General features: G+C 37.5%; 1 protein-coding gene across 2 annotated transcripts in view; it reads left to right on the top strand.

Moving 5' to 3' along the window:
* The window catches only part of Eif2b3 (eukaryotic translation initiation factor 2B subunit gamma), a 143,740-nt gene that overhangs the window by 13,846 nt on the left and 103,917 nt on the right, over window positions 1–25,977 (top strand). For both annotated transcript variants that reach the window (XM_003461892.5, XM_004999915.4), the window contains exon 3: window positions 3,855–4,000. In XM_003461892.5, coding sequence (XP_003461940.1) covers window positions 3,855–4,000 — 146 coding nt within the window. The remainder of the gene's footprint in view (window positions 1–3,854; window positions 4,001–25,977) is intronic.

The raw sequence follows: 25,977 nt of genomic DNA on the forward strand, positions 1-25,977 counted from the left end.
CTGCTCATCTTTTGTGGTCATTTTTTTGGGTACCAAGAATCAAACTCAAGACCTTACGCTTGCCAGGCAAGCGCTGTGCCACTGAGCTATATCCCTGCTCCCCATACTTTCAATAGAGTTTTTAATTTCTTGGATTTTTGGGGTAACTTTCATGAAAACAAATTTTTTGCTTACCTGGTCATTTATGTTTTGTATTATTTGTGTAGCTCATCTAGTTTTTTTTATTGGTGTCTTCTATAAACTTGCTGATCATTTTATTGAGTTTATTACTTCTTTGAGCTCACTGAGCATGTTAATTGATCTTTTAAAAAAATCTCAGGCTGTGGATTTAGCTTAGTGGTTCAAGCATCTGCCTACAAGCATGAGGTCATGAGTTAGATCCCTAGTACCAAAAAAAAAAAAAAAATCTCTTTTTATCTTTCAAATGATTCAGCTGTGTGACTTTCGTTGTTGTTCTTTGTTTTTTTGGTACAGAGGATCGAACTCACAACCTTGCGCTTGCCGGGCAGGCACTTGGGGCCTGGCAGCCGTGTGACTCTTGATTCCTTCCCTTGAGGTTCCCATGGATGAGCTTTGGAGGAGTTGGGAGTTTTCGGAGGCATTTTGCTGTCTTTTCTTATGTTTCTATTGTGGTGGTGGTGGTGGGGGTATGTGTGTGTGTGTGTACATTGTTGAGGGTGCAAATGTTTATAGTAGAAAGTCCTTGTTGCTAGTATAGAGATGTCTTTGGGTATTGTCTACTTTGCTGTCAAGTTTTGCCTCTCTCCCAAGATCCTACCGCTTCTGTTAATGGGGTAAAGTGATTATAGCTTATATCTAGATGTCCCCCGAAGTCTCATGCAGTCATAGATAGGGCTTTTCAGAGGTAGCATGTGTGATGCTGTGATAAAGGATGCAATGCTAAGAGTAAGGGTATGAGTGTTAGCCTGGATAAGACATGAGACAGAAAGAGGTTTGTGTTTTGTCCCTTAGTGGGTATTGCCATGCTGCTGTCTGCTTCTGCCTGCCCTGCTTTATTAAGAACTGTTTCTCCTCAGGATGCCTCTCTGCGGTGCCACCCTGTCGTGGAGCCAGCCGACTATGAATTGAAACCTCTACAAACTGTGCCAGTTAATCTTTCTTCCTTTAACTTTGGGTGTTGGGTATTTTTGTCTCAGCAGTGAGATGAGTAACTAAGACAGGGTCAAAGTATAATTTTGTACCACCCAGTTCTTTAGGAATGAACTGCAGTATTATTAATGACACAAAGGCAATCCATATATAGGCATGCAGAGAAAATCCATTGATAGCAGCAATTATGCCACCCTAGCAATAGGAGCTAAACCAGCTACATTTTACATGTTAAAGACATACTGGATATTGACATACCATGAGAACCAGTAGTCTGCTACCTTAACTGTAGAAAAAAATCTGTAATTATAGCATAAACACTAAGATAAACCATATATTGATATGTAGTAACTATCTACTAAATGCAACAAAAATATTTTCATTAATAACAATAAAAAATAATGTAATGGTATAGAGTTAACTATAAAGATTAATAATGTTTAATGGTTTTATTAGTAAAGATAGACTTAAAGATTAGTAAAGATATGAGGAACAAGAGAATAAAAGAAAAATTTGAAAAATTAAGCAATGGAAAATGAGGAGAGAAAAGTGAAAAGATCCTATTAAGGAGTAAAAGGTAACAGAAGAGAACAACTAAAGAAGAAAATAGAAGAATTTTTTAAAAGAAAAAACCCCCAAGTCCCAGAAAAGCAATGAAGAAGAAAGAAAAAGGAGTCAGAAAAAAATTCGTCTGTATTTTTTTATACTATTGTTTTTTTCTAGGGCTAGGAATTGAACCTAGGTCCTTACATATACTAGGCAAGTACTCTACCACTTAGCTACATCCCCAGCCTTCCTGTATTGTTTAATGAATGGTTTCTTGCCAGGACCTGCAGTTTTGAATTCAGCAAGTCAGTATTCTTCTAACTTTATGACCTGTGGGTCTGTGAGGGGCCCTCTTGCTCTGGAGGCCTCTCTGTCCACTAACTCCAGGCTATGGGAACTGTCTTCAGACAAGGAGTGTTGCTGCCACCCAATGTGGTTCCTGAGGTTCTTGGGGTTAAGGACTGTGAGAGGATGAGAAAAATAAAGAAGAGACAAAGCTGGGGTCAGGTGGAGCCCTTATCCTCCTGATGGGAGGAAAGGAACTGCTCAAACAGTGCAGCATATTTATTTATACCCTTCAAAGAAGAATGTCTATTTTTTTTTTTTTTTTTTTTGCCTTTTTCCTTTTTATTGATACCAGGGATCGAACTCATGACTGCCTGCTTACAAGGCAAGTGCTTATGCCGCTGAGCTAAATCCGAGCCCTAAGAATGTCAATTTCAAACCCACTGCCTCACAACTTATCTGCCTGGCAGGCCTGGGCCTCTTGTCTTCTTGGTGCTTGAACAACTTGTTTACATAGCTTGTTTTGGTCTCTGTTTTTTCTGGGCTGGCCTTGCTTTTAGCCTCACACTTGATCAATCTCCAGCTTCAAAGGCTCCCTACAGTGTGTCCTGCTCATGTTGGTACATGGGAAAAGCAATCAGACCTCTGATCTGTATTGGATACAGGAAGCAGGATGAGGAGTCAGCAGCTCACTGTATTTGATGACCAACACTTTCAAACTCAGCTCTCTGTGAAAGCCACACATGCCATGCCTTGCTTCTCACCACAGAAGCCAGGGCCCTGTGTCCTTGCCAGCCTGAGCTTAAACCTCTCAGGTGGTCTATGTCCAGCCTGCTCCTGCTCTGTGATTTTTACCTGTGGCTGCCTCTTTCCCCATCACTGTGGGAAGGTTACACTGGGAACCTTGAAGTAAAGTTGTTCTGTAGTTGTTCTGTGGCTCTGTCTTAACTAATCAGCCCCTTCTCAAATGACTCTTGAGTAAACACTTGGGCAATATGGTAGCTATTGCACTGAATTTCTTCTCCAACTCTATAGACTGCCATGTGGAAGGAGTTTTAGAGTAAAACCCCACACTGGTCTTTGGTGGTGGCGGTGTTTTTGTTTTTGGCGTTTTTGAGGTAGAGTCTCACTATGTATTATAAATTGGCTTTGAACTTGCTTATGTAGCCCAAGCTGGCCTTGAACTCATGGTAATTCTCCTGCCTCATCCTCTTGAATGCTGACATTACAGGTATTATGCCTGGCCCCACACTGTGTTTACAGTTTACTATAGCTGTGGGCTTTTCTTAGGACTAGCACTGCTGGCCATGCAGGCTGACTTTGTGTCTGCAGTGACAGGTTTCCCTCCCTGGGAGCCAGTGTGAGTTTCCAGACTGCTGCGTTTGTTTCTTTGCATTGGTCTCCTTTTCTCCAGCTTCTCTATATTTCCTACTTTTCCTTTCAATTCTCTCCTAATTCCCAGAGATTAATTCCTTCCTTCTTTTCTTTTTTTTTTTTTTTTTCTTTTACCAAGTCATTATTTTCTAGGTGTCTGAATTCTGATTCCTAGAGAGATTGCACTTCAGTGTTGGTCACTTTTCCAGCATTATGGTCTCCCCTAAAGTTTCTTTTTTTTTTCTGTCTTTTTGAGACAGGATCTTGCTATGCAGTTCAGGCTGACCTTGAGCCCCCTTTGTAGCCCAGGCTGGTCTCAAACTCACAATGATCCTCCTGCTTCAGCCTCCGGAGTGCTGGGATTACAGGCATGAGCCACCACGCCCAGCTCAAGATCCTCATTTTTAAAGAGAGATGGTTTAAAAATTAATTGGAAGAATATAAAACACATTGAAAAGACACACATCCAATAGAAATAGTGAAACTATTGTTTAAATTAGTGAATTTTTGCATTTCTTTTTTTTCTCCGCACATGGTAGAAGTCATAGTGGTTACAACCAAGGATGTCCAGAAGGCTCTAAGTGCAGAATTCAAGATGAAAATGAAGCCAGATATTGTGTGTATTCCTGATGAAGCCGACATGGGAACTGCAGATTCTTTGCGCTATATATATCCAAAACTTAAGGTAAAACACTATTTCTTGACTTTTATCGTGTGTTGAATATTATATTTCTTGACTTTTATCGTGTGTTGAATATTGTTTTCCCAGTGCATTATGGTGTATAAAGTATTTTTTTAAAATATGTTTTTAGGGCACAGTGGTGCATGCCTGTGACCAGGCTCACTCTCAGTAGGCCGAGGCAGGAGGATCTCCACAAGTTCAAGGTCAGCCTGGACTACATAGTGAGTTCAAGGCCAGCCTAAACTACATAGCAAAATCTTGTTTCAAAAAAAAAAAAAAAAAAACATTTTATCACATATGTCATTGCATGTGTACTCTTTCTGTTTTGCATGTGTACTGTTAAGCTGCTCTTTCTTTTGATTATTAGCAAAGATTTAGACATTTAATTGTCATAACCCAGATAATAAAATACATCTGTCTCTGTCTCTCTTTATTTCTTTCTTTTTCTTTCCTGTGTTTTGGTACTGGGAATCAAACTCAGGACCTTGAGCTTGCCAGGCAGGTGCTGTGCCACTGAGCCATATCCTCAGCCGCTGTTTCTGTCTCTGTCTCTCTCTGTGTGTGATATCAGATAGGGCACTCGATTAGCATATGCAAAGCCTCAGTTCACTCCATAGCTCTGGGAAAAAAAGGTAAGAAAAAACATAAGGTATACTTCAAAAGTATTTCAAAAGATTCCACTTAATATAAAATTTATGAGCAAGCAAAATTAATATATAGTGATAGAAGTCAGAGCAGCAGTTGATTCTGCAAGTGGGAAATTGATTGGAATGAAGCAGGAGTTTTAAAAAACTTTACAAGGGGCTGGGGATTTAGCTCAGCGGCATAAGTGCCTGCCTTACGAGCAGGCAGTTGTGAGTTCGATCCCCAGTACTGATAAAAAGGAAAAAGACAAAAAAAAAAAAAAAAACTGTAATAAAAAACTTTACACATTTCACGTGTAGTAATATTTAAAATTTTAGAAGCTGTACACAGAATAGTCTTTTCAAAGTTTATGTTGCACATCCTTTTAGTACTGGAGATCCAACTCACAACCTAGTGCTTGCCAGGCAGGCACTTAAATCCCTAGCCCCTGCTCATCATGTTTTTTTGAGACACGGTCTTACTGTGTAGTTCAGGCTGACCTCAAACTTGCAGTAATTCTCCTGTGTACTGGGATTATAGGCATATATTACTGCCTGGCTATAGGAATTCTTTGCATAATCTAGTTGCTGATCTTTTTTCTTTTTTGAGACACGGTTTGGCTATGTAGTTTAGGCTGGCCTTGAGCTCACTGTGTAACCCAGGCTGGCCTCAAATCCTCAATGATCATCCTGCCTCAGCCTCCCTAGTGCTGGGATTATAGGTGTTTGCTACCATGCCTAATCTGACTTCACTTTTTTAATGGTTTCTTCTGATGATCAGAAGTTTTAAATATTGATGAAATCCAAAATACTGATTTTTTTCTTTTATTGCCTTTTATGTCCTATGAAATTCTTGGTTTATCTGAAGTTTGTGAAGATACTTTGTTTTGTTTTATTTTTTTGAAACAGGGACTTGTTATGTTCTTCAGGCTTGCCTTAAACTCACTTGCCCAGACTAGCCTCAAATTTGCAATGATCCTCCTGCCTCAGTCTGCTGAGTGCTGGGATTACAGGAATGCACCACTATACCTGACTCAAGTTGTTATTTTACTTTACTTCTAAAAAAAGTTATAATTTTAGCTTTTACGTTTAGAAATATGGCCTTGTTTGATTCAGTCTTTTAATAATGTGAGGTAGAAATAAAAGTTTACCTTTTTTATGTCAGTACCATTTGTCTTAAAAACTTTCCCCCACTGACTTGTACATATGTCTTAGTTGAAAATCAGTAATGGTACTTGTGTGGTCTATTTCTGTCCTGTTTGGTTCCATTGGTCTACTGTATTTATCTTTACAGTACCACACTGTCTTAATTATTTTAGTTTTATAGTATGTCATGAAATCAGGTAGCCTAATTCTACCAAGTTTGTTTTCTTTTTCCTTTTTCGTGGTACCAGCAGTTGAACCTGAAACCTCATATATGGGAGGCAAGGGCTCTACCACTGATCTATATTCCCTAAGCCTTTAAAAACTTTATTTTAATGCAGGGTCTGGTGAAGTTGCCTAGACTGGCCTTCAACTTGTGATGTGCCTTCCTCAAATAGCCAATATTATAGGCATGTGTCACTACACCTGACTTGTTTTCATTTCTTTCTTCAGATTATCTTGACTTCTGTTGCATGTAAACTTTAGAATCACCTTGTCACTTTCTACAAAAAAGCTTTCTAGGCTGTTGAATGGAAGTACTTGTATGTATAAAGATTTGGGAGATCTTGAGACACCCTCAGCTTATGGGAGTTTAATTTGGCTCACTGTTTCAGGCTGGGCCGGGCCAGGGTCAGAAACATCATGGCAAAAGGATCTGGCAGAATAAAGCTGCTTAGTGCACATTGGCTGTGAAGCAGAGCAGGGTAACACCACCAGCAGGGAATGGGAAAGGGACCAAATAAGTGTGCGTGTGTGGTGTTGGGGATTGAACACAGTGAGTGCTGAACTACATCTTATGCCCTGTTTAAAATCTTTGAGACAGGGACTTGCTGAGTTGCCTAGACTGGTGTCCAACTTAGTATCTCTTTTCCTCAGCCTCTTTACTTATCTGGGATTACAGTCGAGCACCACCATGTTTCGTCTGTGTATTTGTCTTGTTTTCAGCTCCCTTCTACAAAGTTTTATAATTTTCGATATGGAGAATTTGAACATGTCTTGATAAACTTATTCAAAGGTCAATGTTTTTAGCGATGACGTAACTGGTGTTTTTATTCCTTTTTAAAATTATTTATTGTTTATATGTAGAAATACTTTTTTGTGTGTTTTAATCTTATACCCCATGACTTTGTTTAAGTTATAGATTCCTCTAGGACTTCCTATATATGTCATCATTTGTCTGCAAGTGAAAATTGTATTGTTTTTCTTTTAATTTTTTTGCTTTTTTTTTTTCTGTTGCCCTGACTAGGTCAATGTATATATCCATTTCCATCTACTTTTTTTCAGTGGGGTAGGATGGGGTGGTGATACTAGAAACTGAACCCAGGACCTTAACATAAGCTGTATCCTGGCTCTTTTATAATTTTTGAGGCACTAAACTACCCAGGCTGAACTTGAGTTTGCTGTCTTTCTGCCTCAGCTGCCCAGAATGCTGAGATTACAGGTATGTGCCACTACATCCAAGGTTCATTCACTTTTTCACCTTCATTTTTGCCTTTGTGTGTTTCTTCACAAGAGGCCTTTGATGTTTCTGATTAGTGAAGATTTCCAATACCATAATTTGATTGTGTTACTTTCTGGAATGTAGCTACTTGTTTATTTTGAGAAGATACAAGGAATCTTACTGAGGTAGTTAGGAGAGAATTCTGTTCATTTGCAGGTACTGATTTGAAGTTTACTAAGCAGTTTAGTATTTTTTTTCAGATTTTAAAAATTACGATAAATTCTGATTGACATGTTTTAAAATTTTGTTTAGTTTTTTTTCTTTTTTTCTCCTTGAAATGAAATGGGTTTGAAAACTAAAAAATAGGGGCTGGGGATTTAGCTCAGCGGCATAAGCGCCTACCTTGGAAGCAGGCAGTTGTGAGTTCAATCCCTGGTACCGATAAAAAGCAAAAAGACAAAAAAAAGAAAAAAAAAAAAAGAAAAGAAAAAAGAAAAAGAAAAACCAAAAAAATTATAATAAAATATACTTAACAAATTTTATCATCTTAGCTATTTTAAAATGTATAGTTTCACGGTATTAAGTAAATTCATGATGTTGTACAACCATCAATTCATCTCTATAAGTTTAATCTTGTAAAGTTAAACCTTTAGACCTACTAAACAATAACTTCCCCCTTTTCTGCAGCCCCTGGTACCTGCCATTCTACCATCTGTGATTTTGACTTTTCTACCTCATAAAAATGGAATCATGCAGGATTTATCTTTTTTTGGTCTTTTTCGTTTTTATCGGTACCAGGGATCGAACTCACGACTGGCTGCTTGCAAGGCAGGCGCTTATGCCGCTGAGCTAAATCCCCAGCCCCTAGGATTTATCTTTTTGTGATGAGCGTATTTTACTTAGTATATCATTCTTGAGGTTTACCTATGTTGTAGAATATTACAGAAATTTCTTTCTTTTTAAGGGTGATATCCATATCAATTAACACTAGTTTGTTTCCCTGTTTCTGGCTATTTTGTTTTGTTTTGTTTTGTTTTTGAGATAGGGTCTCGCTTTGTAGTTCAGGCTGGCCTTGAATTCACTGTATAGCCGTGCTGGTCTTGAGTTTTTGGCAGTCATTCTGCCTCAGCCTCCTAGGTGCTGGGATTATAGGCATGGACCACCACACCCAGTTGTTTTTGATTATTTTAAACAATCCCACAAATACCTCTTTGAGTCTTGACTTTCAGTTCTTTGAGGCATGCATTGAGAAGTAGCATTACTGACTTGTAAAGGTAATTCTATAATTAATTTTTTGAGGAACTGCCACATGATTTAACACAGCAACTGTGCACAGGGGTTCCAGTTTCCCTGCGTCTCTTATCCCCCGCCCCCCATATATATTTTTAACAGTAGCCATCCTAGTGAGTGTGAAGTAGTAGTATCTCATTATAGTTTTGACTTGCTAAGAGTTTAGGGTTTTTAGTTGTCTTCCCAGGGAATATTTTAGCTCCTGCCTGAAAGTTTAGTATAGAGGTATAAGCTTTTTTCCCCCTAATCACTAAATCTTAGAAATGTTATCTTGCTTTACTCTTGATTTAGAGACTGGGAGTTCCATGTGAACGAGTTCCTCTAAATTGTAGAGGCTTGGGAAGATGTAACTATTAATAGGAGAATCACCAAAAGAATATTTTATTCCTCAAGTTACTACCTTTTCTTAGAACTATGATAATTTACTCCTTCCCCTTACATCTAAGATTAGAATCCTCATTGAGTTCTTGTGCACAGTCTTGTTTCTTTTCTTCCCTTTCTGCTTTGTTTCCATGTTAGGTATTTACACAGCATCCCTTACGTGTACTCCTACCTCCAAGCAGTGACATGGGTCAGCAGTCTTTCTACTTTCGCTTGGTTTTTCCTATTACAGTGACCTCTGAAATCCTGGCTTCGCCTCAGCTTTCCTTCCAACCTACAGTAAAAGGCAACAAAGCTAACCTGTGGAGGAACACAGACTCTCAAGTAGTTGTGAGGAACAAGGTAAAACCTCAGCAAGCCCAAATTTGGAATTATGTGGTTGGGATCAGCTAAATTTGTAGGAAGAGCAGTAGAAATGCACGTAGACAATTGAAAAACATGAGAGAGCTGGAGAAGTTTGTCATTGTTTCCTAAGGGATGTCACATATCTGTAGAGGAGAAAGTTATACTTTCTAGCTGTGCTATGATTTAAAAACAATGGCTCTTTGAGTCTCTTGATTTCCCCTGTGCTCACAAAAGAGTTTCCTGAAGAGCTGGAGCCTCTTTTAGTCTGTTTCTAGTAAGATTTTAGGTAAAATAAAGAGCATCTATTTTGGAAGTTGAAGTTCCTTAACTTTTAGTTCTTTTATCTTTACTTACTTCTAGATTGAGTTCCCAAAATATTAGTGAGGTTATTTTATTTAGCTTCTTCTTTTCCTTAGAGAAAGGTAAGAGTAGTATATTCACTTCATTTAGCTTTTTAAATTTAAAATACAATCTTTTTTCATTTGCCTTACATTTGCTAAATATATTCCTACTTGTATGTGGTAACCTCCATCATATATGCTTATAAGACATTGAAGCTGGACACCATGTTTGCTAACATTTTTTCAAGTGTACTTTGTTTGGTTTTATTTTCCTGGCACTGTTTTCTACTTCATTTTGCTGTATCTAACCCCACAATTTTACTGATTTATTGGTTCTGACTTATTATTTTAGCTGTCCAAACCTCTTTCCCTGATTTACCAAGAGAGATTATTGGTTCATTTATTCTCCCAGGCTCTGGGTGAGTGAGCTGCATTCTTATAACTAGCATTGATAAAATAAAGGTTCTAAGAGTTCATATTTTCTCTGTAATAGTGTTTCACATAAGAATTCATTCATTCATAATTCATTTAGCAAATATTTATTAAATTTACTAATTATTATAACTGCTACTTGTTAAACATCAATTGTGAACCAGACTTAACTGTTCTAATTTTTCATTACTGAAATTTTTTAAATGTATACAGAAGGAAATAGAACATTATCAATGTATCTGTCATCCAGCTTCATTACTGAAAAATCTATGGAAATCTTATCCCTACCCAACTTGCTTCCTACCCAACCTTCCATGCTCTTTTTTTTTGTCTTTTTGAGACAGGGTCTTGCTATGCAGTTCAGGCTGGCCTTGAGCTCACTTTGTAGCCCAGGCTGGTCTCGAACTCGCAAAGATCCTCCCACCTCAGCCTCCCTAGTGCTGGGATTACAGGCGTGAGCCACCGCGCCCAGCCTTCCATGCTCTTTTGAAGCAAATTTCAGATATCATATTATTTTATCTGTATTTGAAAATATTTTGCCAGTATGAGGGCTTTAAAAAACATGATCACATCTAAAATAATGTTGAAAACCAAATTAATAATTATTTGGTATCACTAAATATCTAAACGGTAGTTGAATTCACTTCATAAATATAAATATCTTTTTTGAGTGTTTATGTAGCTCATAAAGTAAATAAGGATTTCACGGGGCCACGTATGTGTCACATGCCTATAATACTAGCGCTTCAGAGGCAGATGCAGGTAGGTCGCCTTGAGTTCAAGTCCAGCCTGAACCACATAGCAAGACTTCGACTCCAAAAAAAGGGAAAGAAAAGACTCCACAGTATAATTGGTTAAAATATCTCTTAAGACTTTTAAGACATAGGGTTTTTTTTTTCCTTCTCTTTTTTTCTGCTTCATAATGTATTTGTTGAAGCCAGACCTGTGATCTTGTTTCCCAATCTATATTCTGTTGATGCGATCCTGATGGATTTAATGTGTCCTCCCCCCATATGCATATGTATATTTTTGAAAATTAATAGTTGGACTAGAGGGTTGTTTGAACTTTGAGGGTTTGTTTTGTTTTGCTTTTTGGCAGAACTGCTTCATAGGGTGGGAGTGTGGTTTTCCATCTGGAGGCACATAATTATCTGGTTGTCATTTGTTTCATGATGATAGCAGCTGTAGGTGATCATTGCCAACAGTCCTTGTTCCTTGTCTCCTTGTTGTTTGTCAGAAACTGTATATCTCTTCTATTATTTTGCCTCAAACTCTTTGTATCTTTTTTAATTTCTTTTCCTTTTTAGGATTTTGTTTCTTATTATATTCTAATTCCCTTAAGGCATTACTAGTTGTTTTTATTCACTCTTGTTTTCTTCTTAATCATTTCTGAACTTTTTCTTTCATTTCTAATTTATACTTCTAGCTTTTCTAGTCACATTTATGTTGCAGTTTTACGTTTTCTTTAACTTATTTTGCAATACTAAGCTATGGACATCATCATTTTGTAGGCATATCTTTCTCAGATGTGCTTTCATTGTTTATAGGGATATTATACTCTTTTCCCGTCAGAGTCTTGCTCTATAACTCAGACTGACCTTAAAGTCATTATTCAGCCCCAGCTGGCTAAATGTCACAGTCCTCCTGCCTCAACCTCCTTAGGGGTGGGTATTTTTTTTTTTTTTTCTGAAATTGGTTTAACTAAATTTCTAGAAGGGAAAGATGAGGTCTTGCTCACAGTGACTGGGGAGTTGCCTGGGTTGGTGGTACATTTCTGTATTCCCAGCATTCAGGAGACAGAGGCAGACAGAGCATTAGTTTCAGGCCAGTCTGGATTACTGTGCAGGTTCAAGGCTGGTTGGGACTACATAGTGAGCCTGTTTCTGCAGAGAAACAGAGGCTAGAGTTGATTTTTTTTTTTTTAATATGAGTGTTAAAAGACAGAGATCTAATTTTATTTTATTTTTTACTTATTATTAGTTTTTCCAGCACTGTATGCTAAATAGTCCATTCTTTCCCTCCACTGATCTGCAGTGTTCTAGATACATCTAGTGTATGTCTGGTTTTAGGGATTTCTGTTCTTCTCAGCCATTTGTCTTTCTCTACACAAATACCATAGGCATTATAATTTTTATAATAAATCTTTTTATAATAAATTATTTGGTAGGTTCTTCGCTTATCTTTTTGTTTTGTAGTAATGGGGATTGAATCCAGAGTCTTCATACTGAACGCTAATGCTGCCCTCTTTTTTATTTCATATTTGAGGCAGTATCTCAGTAGGTTGCTAAATTGCCCAAGATGCCCTCATACTTTCAGTCTTTCTGCCTTAGCTTCCCAGAGTGCTGGGATAACAACATGCCCAGCTCTTGATTCTTCTTTAGGAAGTCTTTTTTGTATTTGTTCTTTTGTAGAACTTGTAAGTTCTACATAGAACTTTTGAAATTTTTCACTGGAATTGTATTAAACCTATAGATCAATTTTGGGCAGACTGACAACTTCAAAACCAAATCTTCCTAATCACTTACATAATATATCTCTACATTTACTTCATTGTTATTTTCAATAGAACTGTCTATATCATCAGGCATAATATAATTGAATGTAGCACTACATAGCAATATTAATAAAAACACAACATTGGAGACATTGTAGGACTTCAAAAGTAGTTAATAATCAAACCAGAATGAGTATCTTATTGTATCTTGTCATCATCAGAGTAGTTGTCTCTACTCTTAGACTTAATACTATTAAGCATACCAAATTCAAATAAACTCAGTCAAGACAAAACAGCAGTCTAACAAACCAGAATCAAATAAGATCAGTCATATTAAGACAATGTAAGTAATACAGGGCTTAAAGTTTAAGTTAATAGGAAAATTAAGGATAGTTACCATAGTGTATCCTGCTATTTTGGGGATAGCTGTCTGTGCCCTCAAATCTAGTACAAGTAGACAGACGGGAACAGAATAAAATCAAACTAAACAAAGAAATAAGACTAATGTGGCTTTTAAATCCTGATAACATGTCCTCTGCCTTCTTTTTTTAGACAATTTCTCCTCTTTCCCTTTCTCAGGGTGCTTTGTACATTTTGGGTCCCACTAACTCCTTTAGTTTTTAGATTAGGGGGGCAACCTGTTATCTACCTAAGTGGTGCTGAACTTTTTACCCCTGAGCTTGATCTTTTTTTTTTTTTTTTGCCACCCTTGATATGTGAGATCCTTGGTTGATCTTGAGCTGTATTCCTTTACCTACTAAAGCCTCAATGTTTTCCTTCCTTATAGCTGAATAGTTCTCCACTGCACAAAAGTGTCATGACTTTCCAATCTATTTGCAGCTGCTGGATGAGCTGTCCCTATTTTTCTCTGGTTCCCTGTCACAGAGCATCGTTCTTTCATCCTTGACTTCGGTTTATTAACCTTCTTTCAGGTTGAATATATTTCCTATTCAGAGCATCTCGATGGACCCTATCTCCTGATCTACTATGCCTGTGTTTTTTTTTTGTTGGTGTATCAAGGCCATCTGTTAGAGATTATAGCCCACCTTCTCTGCCTCATCTCTGCTATACTATTTTCCTGCTATTGATTGTCTACTTTTTTCCTTCATTCCATTGTCTGCCCAATTCATTGAAGCCGCTCTGCCGCTGTTGCTGGAATCCTGGTATATTTTCTCTCTCTCTAGAATGTCCTTTTCTATTTTTTGTAGTATTGGATTGGTGGTCACGAACTCCCACAGTTCCTCTTTGTCATGGAAACATCTTGTTTCTCCATTAATTTTTTTTTTTGTCTTTTTCCTTTTTATCGGTACCGGGGATTGAACTCACGTCTGCCTGCTTACAAGGCAGGCGCTTATGCCACTGAGCTAAATCCCCAGCCCGTTTCCCCATTAATTTTGAGAGACAGTTTTTCAGGGTACATTAATCTGGGTTGGAGGTTATATTCTTTCAGGGTTTGGAGCACTTTGCTCCAGGCTCTTTTTGATTTGATAGTTTGTGTTGAGAAGTCTGTTGTGATTTTGATGGGTTTTCCTTTATAGGTGATTCGTTTCTTTTCTCTGACTGCTTTTAATATTCTGTTCTTGAGATGAATTTCTGGGATCTTGATTATTATATGTATGGATGTAGATCTGTTTTGGTTGTAGCTGGCTGGAGTTCTGTATGCCTCATTTATCTGGATATCATTTCCTTTTCCTATGCTTGGGAAGTTTTCCTTAATTATTTCTGTGAATAGCCTTTGTAATTCATTTGTTTTTACTCCTGCTTCTTCACTCATATTTTTTATTCTTAAGTTATAGATCCTCTTTTATCTTCTAGGCTTTGTATTGTTACTTTTTGGTTCCTTGTTTTTTTGTTTTGTTTTGTTTTGTTTTTTTGTTTTTTGTCTTTTTGAGACAGGGTCTCTCTATGGAGTTCAGGCTGGCCTTGAGCTCACTTTGTAGCCTAGGCTGGTCTCAAACTCGCAGTGATCCTCCTGCCTCAGCCTCCCAAGTGCTGGGATTACAGGCGTGAGACACCTTGCCCGGCAGTTCCTTCTTATTTTTAAGAGATCTTTTCTTTCACGATCATACATTGCAAATCTATCTTCAAGTTTTGAAAGTCTAACTTTAGTTACTGTCAAGGCATTTAGCCAGCTTTCAGTGGAGTTTTTAATTTCCTGGTAATGAAAAAAAAAATTTCCTGGTAATGTCTTTGGATCTGTTTCATGTATTATAGATTTTCTTTATATTCTTCATCAAAGGTTTATCTTCTTTTTTGAGTTCCTCCATTCTTCCATGTGTGTCTTCTTGAGATGTGCTTAGCATTTATTTTATTAGTCTTTTTATATCTTGCCTCACTTGAATTAGAATTTCAGTTTTAAGTTCGTCTGAGAGGTCACGAAGGTATTTCTTTATTTCCACTGATGCTGTGACCGATATTGCATGATTGCTGCCCTGAATTTCTTCTGTATTTACCTCTCCTGTACTTACTTTCCCTGGGTCAGTGGCTGGAGGCCTTTTCTTGTTTCTTTCTCTTGTCATGTTTTTGGTTTCTTTCAGACAGGTATATGGTGGAGGTCTCAGGCCCTTTCCGTATTGCCTATGGTTTTTCTGAAGCGTGCTGGTTAGGGATTGCTACTTTCTCCAGTTTACTATTGATCTGAGGTGCACCCAGGAACGATAGGGGCCGGCCCCTCTCCTCTGAGCCAATCAACCAGCGAGTGTCTTCAGCAAGTTAGTTTGTGCTGTGTAGACGTAACAGGTTTGGGACAGTTTCATCCCTGGCTACTGGGTCCCGACCAGGAGTGTGACCCAGCCCAAGCAGATCCCGCCAGACCTTTTTGGGTCAGCAGCAGCTGACTGACGCCATTGTGGTTCCGGGTTTCAGGCCTGTCCGGCCCAACTCCCAATATGTCATCCAGCCGATTATCCCCTCTGTGGGACCCACTTCCTAGCACTCACCACGGATTAATGCAGCTCTCCACGTTGGTTCCGCTCTTCCTTGCACTGCATCCTCCCGCCAAAGGCCCTGGACTCACCAGCTCCTGATTTCAGCGACTGCAACTTCAACGTGACCGTGAGTCGTCCAACTCCAAGGTGTAGCTAGCATAGTGTGGGACCCGCCCCAGTGAGAGCATCTGGTTCCAGCCTTTTGTCCACATTTTTCCTTCCTTTCTTTCTTTTTCTTTTTCTTCAGTTTTTTCCTGGTCATGAGAATCCCTCTCCTTTTGTTTGGTCTTCTCCATGGTGTTAAATTCTAACGTCTGACTTGTTTTTCTCGAGAGTCTCTCTACCCTGCTACCTATCAAGCTGCCATCTTCCCAAGACCCCCTCTTTTATATTTTAGCCATGGTCTTGCTGAGTCACTAGTTTGCCTGGGCTGGGTTTGAATTTGTAATCCTCCTGCTTCAGTCTCCCAGTGTGCTGGGATTACAGGTTTGGACCATCAAACCTGGCTTCCATTCTGTACTAATTATTCATCAGGCCTTCTCCAGACTTTGGTGAAGGATTGTTTCACCTTGTTATGGGAAATCTGTTTTTTTAAAAAAATTTTTTTAATCAGGACATTTGTAATATATAAGGAGCACATTCCTCCTGGGGAGTTGATACATGCACATAACATATCTTAATTCTTTTTACATCCCCTTCATCAAGTCCCTCCCCCATATTATGGAAATCTCTTTTCTATATTGGATAGCCTTGTGCCTAAATATTATTTTATCACTTTTTTTGGTTGCCTTTCTAATTTTAGAAGAGCCCAACTTATGAGCTTTTTAAAGAAAGTGCATGAAAGAGAAACATTTTGAGAATTTTTGTGTTTGAAAATGTTTTATTTCATCCTTTACTCTTATGTGTTAACTTAGCTTTTATAGAATTTTAGGTTAGAAATAACATTCTCTCAGAATTATTTTGTACCAAGCTCCAGGAGAGATAGACAAACTTCTCTGATAGTTTCTTGTACTGTAGGTAGATTCCTTTCCCCGATGTATCCTTGCACTGAGGTACCATTTTTGCAGGGACTAACTTTACCCTTCTATCTTGCATTGTGATCTAACCACATCTTTGACCCATGTAGCCCATAAGAAATTCAGAGCAGTTGATATTTTAGCTCAGTTTTCAATTTCTTCTTTAATGTTAGACTTGATATTTTCCATTTCTTTCTTGTAAGTTCAGATATATATTTGTAATAATTTTTGGTATATTTTATCCTAAGTTCTTTAGGCATTTGCAACAGGATTTTTGGATTATTTTAATTACCAATTTTCTAACATCAAACTCCTGCTACTGGGTTGCTTTAAATATGTTTTCATTTAGTTCCTCAACTATACTTTAAGGTAAATACTATCCTTATCCAAGTTTTACATGTGAGAAAAGCAGTTTTCAGAGAGCTTATAGTTTGCTTTATGATTATGGGTAAAGTGTCAACACCTCAATAAATGATTGACTAACTGAAGATTTAAAAGGATGAGCTTTGCTAGGTACAGCCAGATGTACCCAGAATTACTACAAATCTAGGTACATCTCAGTAGAAATTGAAGTTTTGTTTGAGAGCACAATTGTGGAATACGTTAGAGACATGGTGAAGAGAGGTGCCCTCTGGGGGAGGATCAGGATCAGTACTTGGATCTGCTTAGTAAGGAACAAGGAACACTAACTTCATGAATGTGACTTTGAATTGAGTCACCCAGGAAGAATAGGAATTTGTAATGTGGGCATGTGAGGAGAGGTCAACATTCCTAGTGGGAATAGGATAGAATAACTCCTGTAAAAACCATGAAAATTTTGATAGAACCTATACTTTGACAGTTGAAAAATTACTACAAATCTGAATACAGTGACTTACACCTATAACCTCAGCAGTTTGGGAACTGAGGAGGGAGGATCAAAAGTTTAAGTCCTGCCTAGCAACTTACCAAGGCTTTGTCTCAAAAAAGAAAAAAGCTCAGTATAAACACCCTGGTTTCAACTTCTAGTACCCAAAATAAAATAACTACAAAACTGAAATATAAAAGGTTGTTTTTAGCTCCAAATTATGTGATCTGAAGGCCTCATTTAGTATAACCTCATATATCTAAAACTTTTAGACAAGTGTATTTCTTTGAAATACACTAAATATACATATTAATTAAATAACTGATGTCCTTTTCTTTAGATGGTAGCTTGAATTATATACATTTAAGGTTTAATTTGATCTTTTTTGAAAAGTTAAACTATTTGGGATGATTGCAAAAAACAGCAGAGACTCTGCATTGCAGTAATGTCTGATTACTCACACAAGATCTTTGTCTGCAGCCTGTTTGTACTCCCCCTCCACCCATGCTTTTTCTTGGAAACATGGTTGCATTAAGATACCAAATAACCCAGCTAGACTTGAATTTCCCTTTATCTTGCCTCAGCTTCCCAGGATGCCACAATTAGAAGCATGTACCAACAAACCTAGCCTTATTTCTGAGGATACTAAATTTCATTAAAGTTTGGTAAATGACTACATTTGATAAATCAACTTATTACATTAGAACCTTGATTTCTGTTCTTAGAGATGTCCCTAAAGTAGTGAGTTAATTTGTTATCTGATTGTGATCATGAAGATACAGTTTTTATTTTTCAGAGTTTATGTAGAACATTTTTTCTGAATGATGCAAAAGAAGTCTTTCATAACTGTACTGTGCATCTAAATTTCTAATTCAAAAACCATGTTTTGAAAGGTACACCATATTCTGTTTTGTTCTTGAGAAGCCTAATGCTCAAAGCTTAAATAACCTGCCAAATTTTTTTATTAATATTTTATTTTCTGTTCAACCAAATTTGTGTTTTGGGGACTAAATCCCACATGTGGTAAGTTGCTGATCCAGAAAAAGACTCAGTTCCTGAGTTTCAAGATGCTGTTGTGCATCTCACATGCCTGTGCTTTCTCATTTTGCTGTGTCACCTCTAAAAGATAGCATTGTTAGTCCTTATAACCATAATCTGCTTTAACTCTACCCCTTGGCTGTAGAGTAGGTTTAATTGGTATAGTTTTTCTTCTTTCTTTGTGTGTGTGTGTGTGTGTGTGTTTGTGTTTTAAACAGGATCTTACAGCATCTTGCTATGTAGTTCAGCTCAGGCTGCTACTCGTTAAACTCACTTATGTAGCCCATGCTGGCACTGAACTTGAAGCAAGCCTCTTGCCTCATCCTTCTGAGTACTCAAATTACAGATGTATGCCACCATGCCTGGATAGTTGGTATAGAATTTTCAAAGTTGCTTTTTTATTTTTATTTTTGAGTCTGTGGAGTCCATGTATATAGAATTTTATGCTTAGATTAGATAGTTGTATGTGTGTTTGGAATTTTTTTTTTTTTTATCGGTACCGGGGATTGAACTCATGACAGCCTGCTTGCAAGGCAGGTGCTTATGCCATTGAGCTAAATCCCCAGCCCTGTGTTTGAAATTTTTAATAGTACATTTCAATGGTTCTTAGTATTTTGCAATTTTCTTAGAGAATTTTTCAATTTTTATTTTGTTACTAGTACAGGTTTGCAGCACAAAATGATTATATTCCTTGTGGGGAGCTGGATCATGTACATATCTTAAATCTTTTTTATGTGCTTCACAAAAATTTTTGAGACAGTAAGTATCTCCCTATGTAATTCAAGCTCAGCCTTGAATTTACTATGTATCCCAAACTGGCTTTGAATTTGTGATCCACCTTCCTCAGTTTCCTGAGTCCTGGGATTACAGGTGTGTACCACGACATCCTTGCTTCTGGTGTTTGTTTTTTGGAGACTAAGAATCAAACCCAGGGTACTGCACATGCTGAGCAAGCAGGTTCTACCTCTGTGCTATATCCCTAACTCAGAACTCTTAATTAAATATTTTTGTATTAATTTTATTTTTGTATTAATCTTATATTTCTATTAATCTTATTTATAAATTAGCAAGTCTCCTAATAGGATTCATTTAGTATCCTTGTTTAGCAAGCATGCTGTTGTTTCATCTTAATATTTAAGTGGAGGGATTAGCCTCGCCTCGTAGGAAGACTTCCAGTGCTGTGTTTAGGACCATGTGAGCAAGAGTCCTGGCAAGTAAAGGTGTAGTATGTGATCAGCATATAAAGCAAAGCTGGCTGACCCCTTGGACATTGCTTTCCCTCTGACTTTCTGAGATAATTGACTGTTGGTGCTGCTTTAGAAACAGGATGTGATCCATTATTCCTTGGGTTAATGTTTTGAGAGCAAGTTAGTAAAATGTATTTAATAGGCTTAAGCTGTCAAAATCTGTAATAGAGACCTGTGGCCTGTGTTTAAAGCCCTCATTGTAGGTCTCATTGTGTCTCTTAATTTAGAAATGGCAGAGTTGATAATTCTGTATTTGAGACAGGAATCTTTTTTGGGAGAGGGGGAAAGCCAGGAAAGCCTCAGTTTTATAACCCAAAAAATAGGAATAATGATACACATTAGTTGTCAGGGGTTTAGTTATTAAATCCTTTGATGTAGGGAAAGAACTATCGTTATATGTTTTATGAAACAGCTGACATGCTACATCAAAGAGCAAACTATACCAGTGAAATCCCCATCCTGGAGGCAGCTTATTAAAAAGATTGCGCATATATTCTATTTTTAGATGTTCAGAAAACTAAATGCAAGTTAGTTTCACTTGAATGTTTGATGTTTTTATCAAATTACACATCTCTGTCATTCTTCCCTGGAAACTTCCATTTTGCTGCAGGTTTTGTTTTTGTTAGATCTGTATCTGTTGGAAAGTCTTAAGTATATTTTGGTGGGAGGATCTGAGAACTAGGTCCTAACTTGTTTCAAGTCTTTTATTAAGTGGCGTCTTCTCTTCTTGTGACTGCTTTAGTAGGTATGGTTACCAAGAGTGCATCAGAATATCCATGATGATACTTTGTTTGAGACTTAGTATTATAGTGAAAAGCCCAGGAAATGTGGTAGAGATAAGCCAGTTGTAGTGTTTGAGCTTTTTTCCTACTCCTTCAGGATATTTCAGTGGAGTTTTTCTCTTGATTATATTTATCTAGTCTGTATATCCATATACTTGAAGTTTTTTCATGTTTTCTTCTCTTAGATTGCTACTTGTTGACTCTCTAATTTGTGATAAGGACTTCTGTAGCCCTATACTTTATTTGATAGCCAGAAAATTTGCAAGCTTTGTACTTTAACCTGATTGCTTTGAGTCATTTTCCTTCTTCTACAGAAAAAGGGTGGTAGGGGTGTGTTAGTTACTTTTCCTCATTGCTGAGACAAAATACCCAACACCCAAAGTTAAAGGGGAAAGGCTTATGTAGCTCACAGTTCATAATCAGCTGGTTTCACCGCAGGATGGCCCAAGGCAGAGGAGCAGCACTGCATGGTGGCAGAAGACGGCAAAATCAACAACTGAACTTTAACAGTGTCTTTTTATACTCAATGCAGGCTGCTGGGATTAGGGCAGTGGACTGATCAGTAATCACCCACCCTTAATCCAGGCATCCTTATTCTCAGCATTGTACCATCAATCAATCATACTCCAGATTCAGCCACCTCCAGAAAGAACTCTTATGACCATATGAGGTTTTGGGGGAGTATATAGACACAAACCATAACAAGGGCAGTGGAAAAAGTATGTATTAGTCTGCTTTTCCATTGGAGGAATACAGTTGCAGTTTAAAGGAGAGGTATAATATGGCTCATGATTTTAAGGGATTCATAGGAGGCAGCCTCCAAGGCAGAAAACCATGGTAAAAGAGCATGGCATCTGAGAAGCAAAGCAGGGGAACAGCGCAAGAGAGAAAGGGACCACATATAGTGCCCAAAATCACACTTCTAGGACTCACTCAGACACACCTGGAAGTGTGCTTTACTAATATTCTCAGTGGCTCCCAAGCCAATTAGATGGACCCAAACATTTTTACTTCAGCCATACTTACTCTTCAAATAAACACAGTAATAAATTAATATTCTGTCTAACATGATATAATTATTTTGCTTACAACCAAAAATTGGAGAAGATAAAAGTCAGTTTGGGATGGGTGTTCCATGAAGACAGGGATTTTTTTCTGTTTTGTTGCTGCTGTTTGTATTTCTAGAACCTAAAATAGTACCTGGGAATATAAGCATTCAATATATGTGTTTTGTAGGAAGTAATAAAATTTTTACAAATGAGCTGGAATGAAAAAGGATAACAATGCTCAAGCCTTTTGTTATTGTTGTTGTTCTTGTGTTATACTACAGATTGAACTCAGAGCCTTTTCAGTAAGTTACATCCCCATCCTTTTTATTTATTTATTATTATTTTTATTATTGTTATTTTTGGCTTTTTGAGACAGGGTCTCACTGTGCTATTCAGGCTGGCCTTGAGCTCACTTTGTAGCCCAGGCTGGTCTTGAACTCACAATGATCCTCCTGCCTCAGCCTTCTGAGTGCAGGGATTACAGGCATGCGCTACCGCACTCAGCTTTATTTTGTTTTTATTTTAGAACAGTATCTTGCTAAATTCCCCACGTGGGGCTCAAATTTGCAATCATCTTGCCTCAGGCTTTGTCAGTGATGGGAATACAGGTGTTCACTATCATTTTGGTAAGGATTTTTGTTTGTTTGTGTTGTTTTGTTCCAGGGATCAAACTCAGATTTTTTTTAAAAAATTTTTTTATGGTCTTTTTTCATTTTTATTGGTACCAGGGATCGAACTCACAACTGCCTGCTTGCAAGGCAGGCGCTTATGCCGCTGAGCTAAGTCCCCACGCTGTTCCCTAACATTTTAATCTTATCAAAAAAGTATAATAGTTCTGGTTTGTTCCTAGGAATATTAGTTCCCTTCCCTTCTTGTAATTTTATCTCTAAAATAAAACTTTTTATCTATAAATATGACACATTCTTGTCTTTTAGCTATTCACATTCTTGTCTTTTCGCTACTTATATGTCTCAAAATAACATGCTGAAATTCTTGAATTTTCTGTTTTAGATATTACATATTGATTCCCTACTATGAAAGATGAGGATTTTACTCCTAATATAATTTTGGAAGATCTGTGTGCATTGTTTATATAAACTGTTGAGCCTGTGGTCAGCAATAGCTTCCTCCAGTGCAGGTTTTTTTTGTGTGTGCACAGTAATAATTGTCTTTTTGTTTGCTTTGTTTTCTGTAAGTTTATTAATTCAACCCCAACTTTTTCATTAATCAACTCTAGGTATTAAGTACCATCTCTCAAGTCATTTAAACTTACCAGCTGTTCTATCATTTTGATTTTCCCTAGAGATGCTTCTTCTGGAGCCTCTGACATGACCTCAGTCTCTGTTCCCTTCTGTGCCTGGTGCAGAGCTGTCATTCTCTCCTTCTCTCTCTTTATCATCATCATCATTCACTTTTCCTCCTTCCTGCATTTGATGCCCTTTTTCATGAGTCTGTATTTTCTTTTTCTTGCTTTATTCCCATTTTTATGGAAAACAGAGTTTCCTAAAGAATGTATACAGGAGCTTTTCCTATTTTTCTTTTTGGGCACTGTGGAATGGAATAACCCCAGGTCCTTTCCCCTGAATGACCTCCAAAGACCTTTCTTAGTTTTTTTTTTTTTTAATTTTGAGACAAAGTTCAATAATTTGCTCAAGCTGGGCTTATACTTGCTATTCTCCTGCTCTAGCCTTCTAGAGTTCCAGGGTTAGAGGTGTGCACCACCACACTGGGCTCATTAATGCTTTTTATTTAAATGGATTTTTTTTAGACATAGTCTCATGATGTAGTGCAGACTGACCTTGAACTTGTGGCACTCTTTCTACCTTACCCTCTCTAGTGCTGGGATTACTGATGTGTACCACCATACCTGGTTGTTAATGCATTTTTGAAAATAAAAAATGGAAGTGCCATACATTGTTTTGTAAACTCTTGTTTCATTTATCAGAGTGTAATACCTTTTATCCTCATAAATTTATTTCAATGACATGATCTCCTAATGATATAAAGTCTTTTTCTATTCTCCTTTACTAACCCTTATAACTCCCTCTATACACAACCACCATTCCCTTCTTCTTATCACGACAATGTGATGTTTGCACATGCTTGTCTGATTTATTTCACTATGAGTATGGTCTTAAGTTGCATTTGGTTACATATAAAAGTCTCCATCTTTCTTTGTGGCTGAGTAGTACTCCACTATATAAAAATACTGCATCTTTTTTCATCCATTCCTCAGTCAATGGGCATTTAGGTTGTTTCCGAGATCTAGCTATTACTGTGCGGCTATAAATGTGGATGCACATATCTCACTGTAGTATGATGTTATTAATTGTTCTGGGAAGATACCCATAAGGAGAATAGCTGGGTGGAATGGGACCTCCAGTCCTAGTTTTTTGAGGAATCTCCACACTGATTTCCAGAGTGCTTGCACCAGTCTACACTACTACCAACAATGGATAAGGGCTCCTTTTTCTCCATGGCCCCTCCAGAATTTGTTATTGTTTGATTTCTTGATACTAGCCATTCTTTGCAGGTTGAGGTGGAATCTTAGTGTTGTTTTAATTTGTATCTCTCAAATGAGCAGTGATGTTGAACAATTATTCATACGTTTATTTTGTGTGTATGAGAAGTGTGCATTCATTTCAGATACCCATTTTTGGACTGGGTCTTTAAATTTGGGAGGACTGATTTTTTGAGTTCTTTATATGTTCTCAATAATAGTCCTCTAAGGACCAGCTGGCAAACATTTTCTCCCACATTGTGTGTGGTCTGTCTACTCTGCTGGTGGTTTCTTTTGCTCTGCACTGAAAGATATGGGTCCAACTTTAATCTTCGGTATGTGCAGAGTCAGTTTTTCCAGCACCATTTATTAGCAGCTTTCTATTGAATGTGTTTGGCATCTTTGTCAAAGAGAAGGTGGCTTAGTGTGTCTGTAGTTGTTTCTGCAGCTTCTAATGTAGTCCATTGATCTTCGGGTCTGTTTTTTTGTCAGTACCACACTGTTTTTATCACAGTAGCTTTATAGTATAATTTCAAGTCAGGATTTGGGATGCTCCCTGTCTTGTCCTTGTTGCCCAGTATTGGCTTTGCTATTCTAGGTCTCTTCTGGTTCCAGATGAGTTTAGAATAGTTTTCTCTAATTTTGTAAGATATGCTATTGGAATTTTGATTGGGATTGTATTGAATCTGTGTAACAGTTTTGGAAATATAGCCATTTTCACTATGTTGGTTCTTCCTACCCAAGATCCCAGGATATCTCTCCATTTTCTAATATCCTCTTCAGTCTTCTTTTTTAGAGTACTATAGTTTTCAGTGTAGAGGTCTTGTACCTCCTTTGTTGGATTGATTCCTAAGTATTTCATTTTTCTGAATGCTATTGTAAAAGGTATTGTTTCCCTGATTCCTCTCTCAATAAGTTTGTTATTTGTGTACAACAAGGCTGTTGATTGTTGAGTGTTGACTTTGTATCCAGCTATGCTTCTGAATTTGGTTTTTAAATCTGAAGTCTTTTGGTGGAGTTTTTAGAGTCTTACATACAGAGTATCATGTCTTCTGTGAATAATGATAATTAAACTTCTTCTTCTTTTTTTTTTTGGTACTGGGAATCAAACTCATGACCTCACATTTGCCAAGCAGGCACTTATGCCTGCTGAGCTAAATTGCCAGCCCCAGTTGAATTTCTTTCTTTCTCAGCTTTATTCCTTTTATTTCTCTCCCTTTTCTAATTGCTCTGGTAAAGGTTCCAGAACTATATTGCATAAGAGTGGTAATAGTAGACATCCTTGTCTTGTTTCTGATTTTAGAGTGAAAGTTTTCAGTTTTTGTCCATTTAGTATCATGTTGGCTATTGGTTTGTCATAGATAGCCTTTATCAGATTGAGATAAACATCATCTATTCCAGTTTTCTGTAAGGTTTTTATCATGAGTGGATGTTGGACTTTATCAAAAGCTTTTTCTGCATCTATTGAGATGATCATATGATTTTTGTCCTTGGCTCTGTTAATATGGTATATTACATTAAAGGATTTACATATGTTGAATCATCACTGCATCCCTTGGGATGAATCCCATTTGATCATAGTATGCAATCTTCTTTTTTTTTTTTTTTTTTTTTTTTGTCTTTTTCATTTTTACCGGTACCAGGGATCGAACTCACGACCACCTGCTTGCAAGGCAGGTGCTTATGCCGTTGAGCTAAATCCCCAGCCCCCAGTATGCAATCTTCTTGACGATTTGCTGCAGTCTGTTTGCCAGTATCTTATTGAAGATTTCTGCGTCAGTTTTCATTAGGGAGATTGGTCTGTAATTCTCTTTCTTAGTTGAATATTTCTCTGGTTTTGGAATCAAAGTAATGGTTGCTTCCAGGAATGAAAGGGAATTGCTTCCCTTTCAATTTCATGAAGAGTTTGAGAAGTAGTGGTGTTAGATCTTCTCTAAATTTCTTGTAGAATTCAACAGTGAATACATCAGGGTGTGGGGTTTTCTTTATTTTTTCTGTGCAACTATTTATTTTTTTTTAAAGGGGGTAAAATTAAATACAACAAAACAGAACAAAATAGGACATAAGAAAGCAATGCAAGAGAT

This window comes from Cavia porcellus, unplaced genomic scaffold (assembly GCF_034190915.1).
Source record: "Cavia porcellus strain 051 isolate PalLab524CR breed Dunkin Hartley unplaced genomic scaffold, mCavPor4.1 scaffold_25, whole genome shotgun sequence".
Lineage (NCBI taxonomy): Eukaryota > Metazoa > Chordata > Mammalia > Rodentia > Caviidae > Cavia > Cavia porcellus.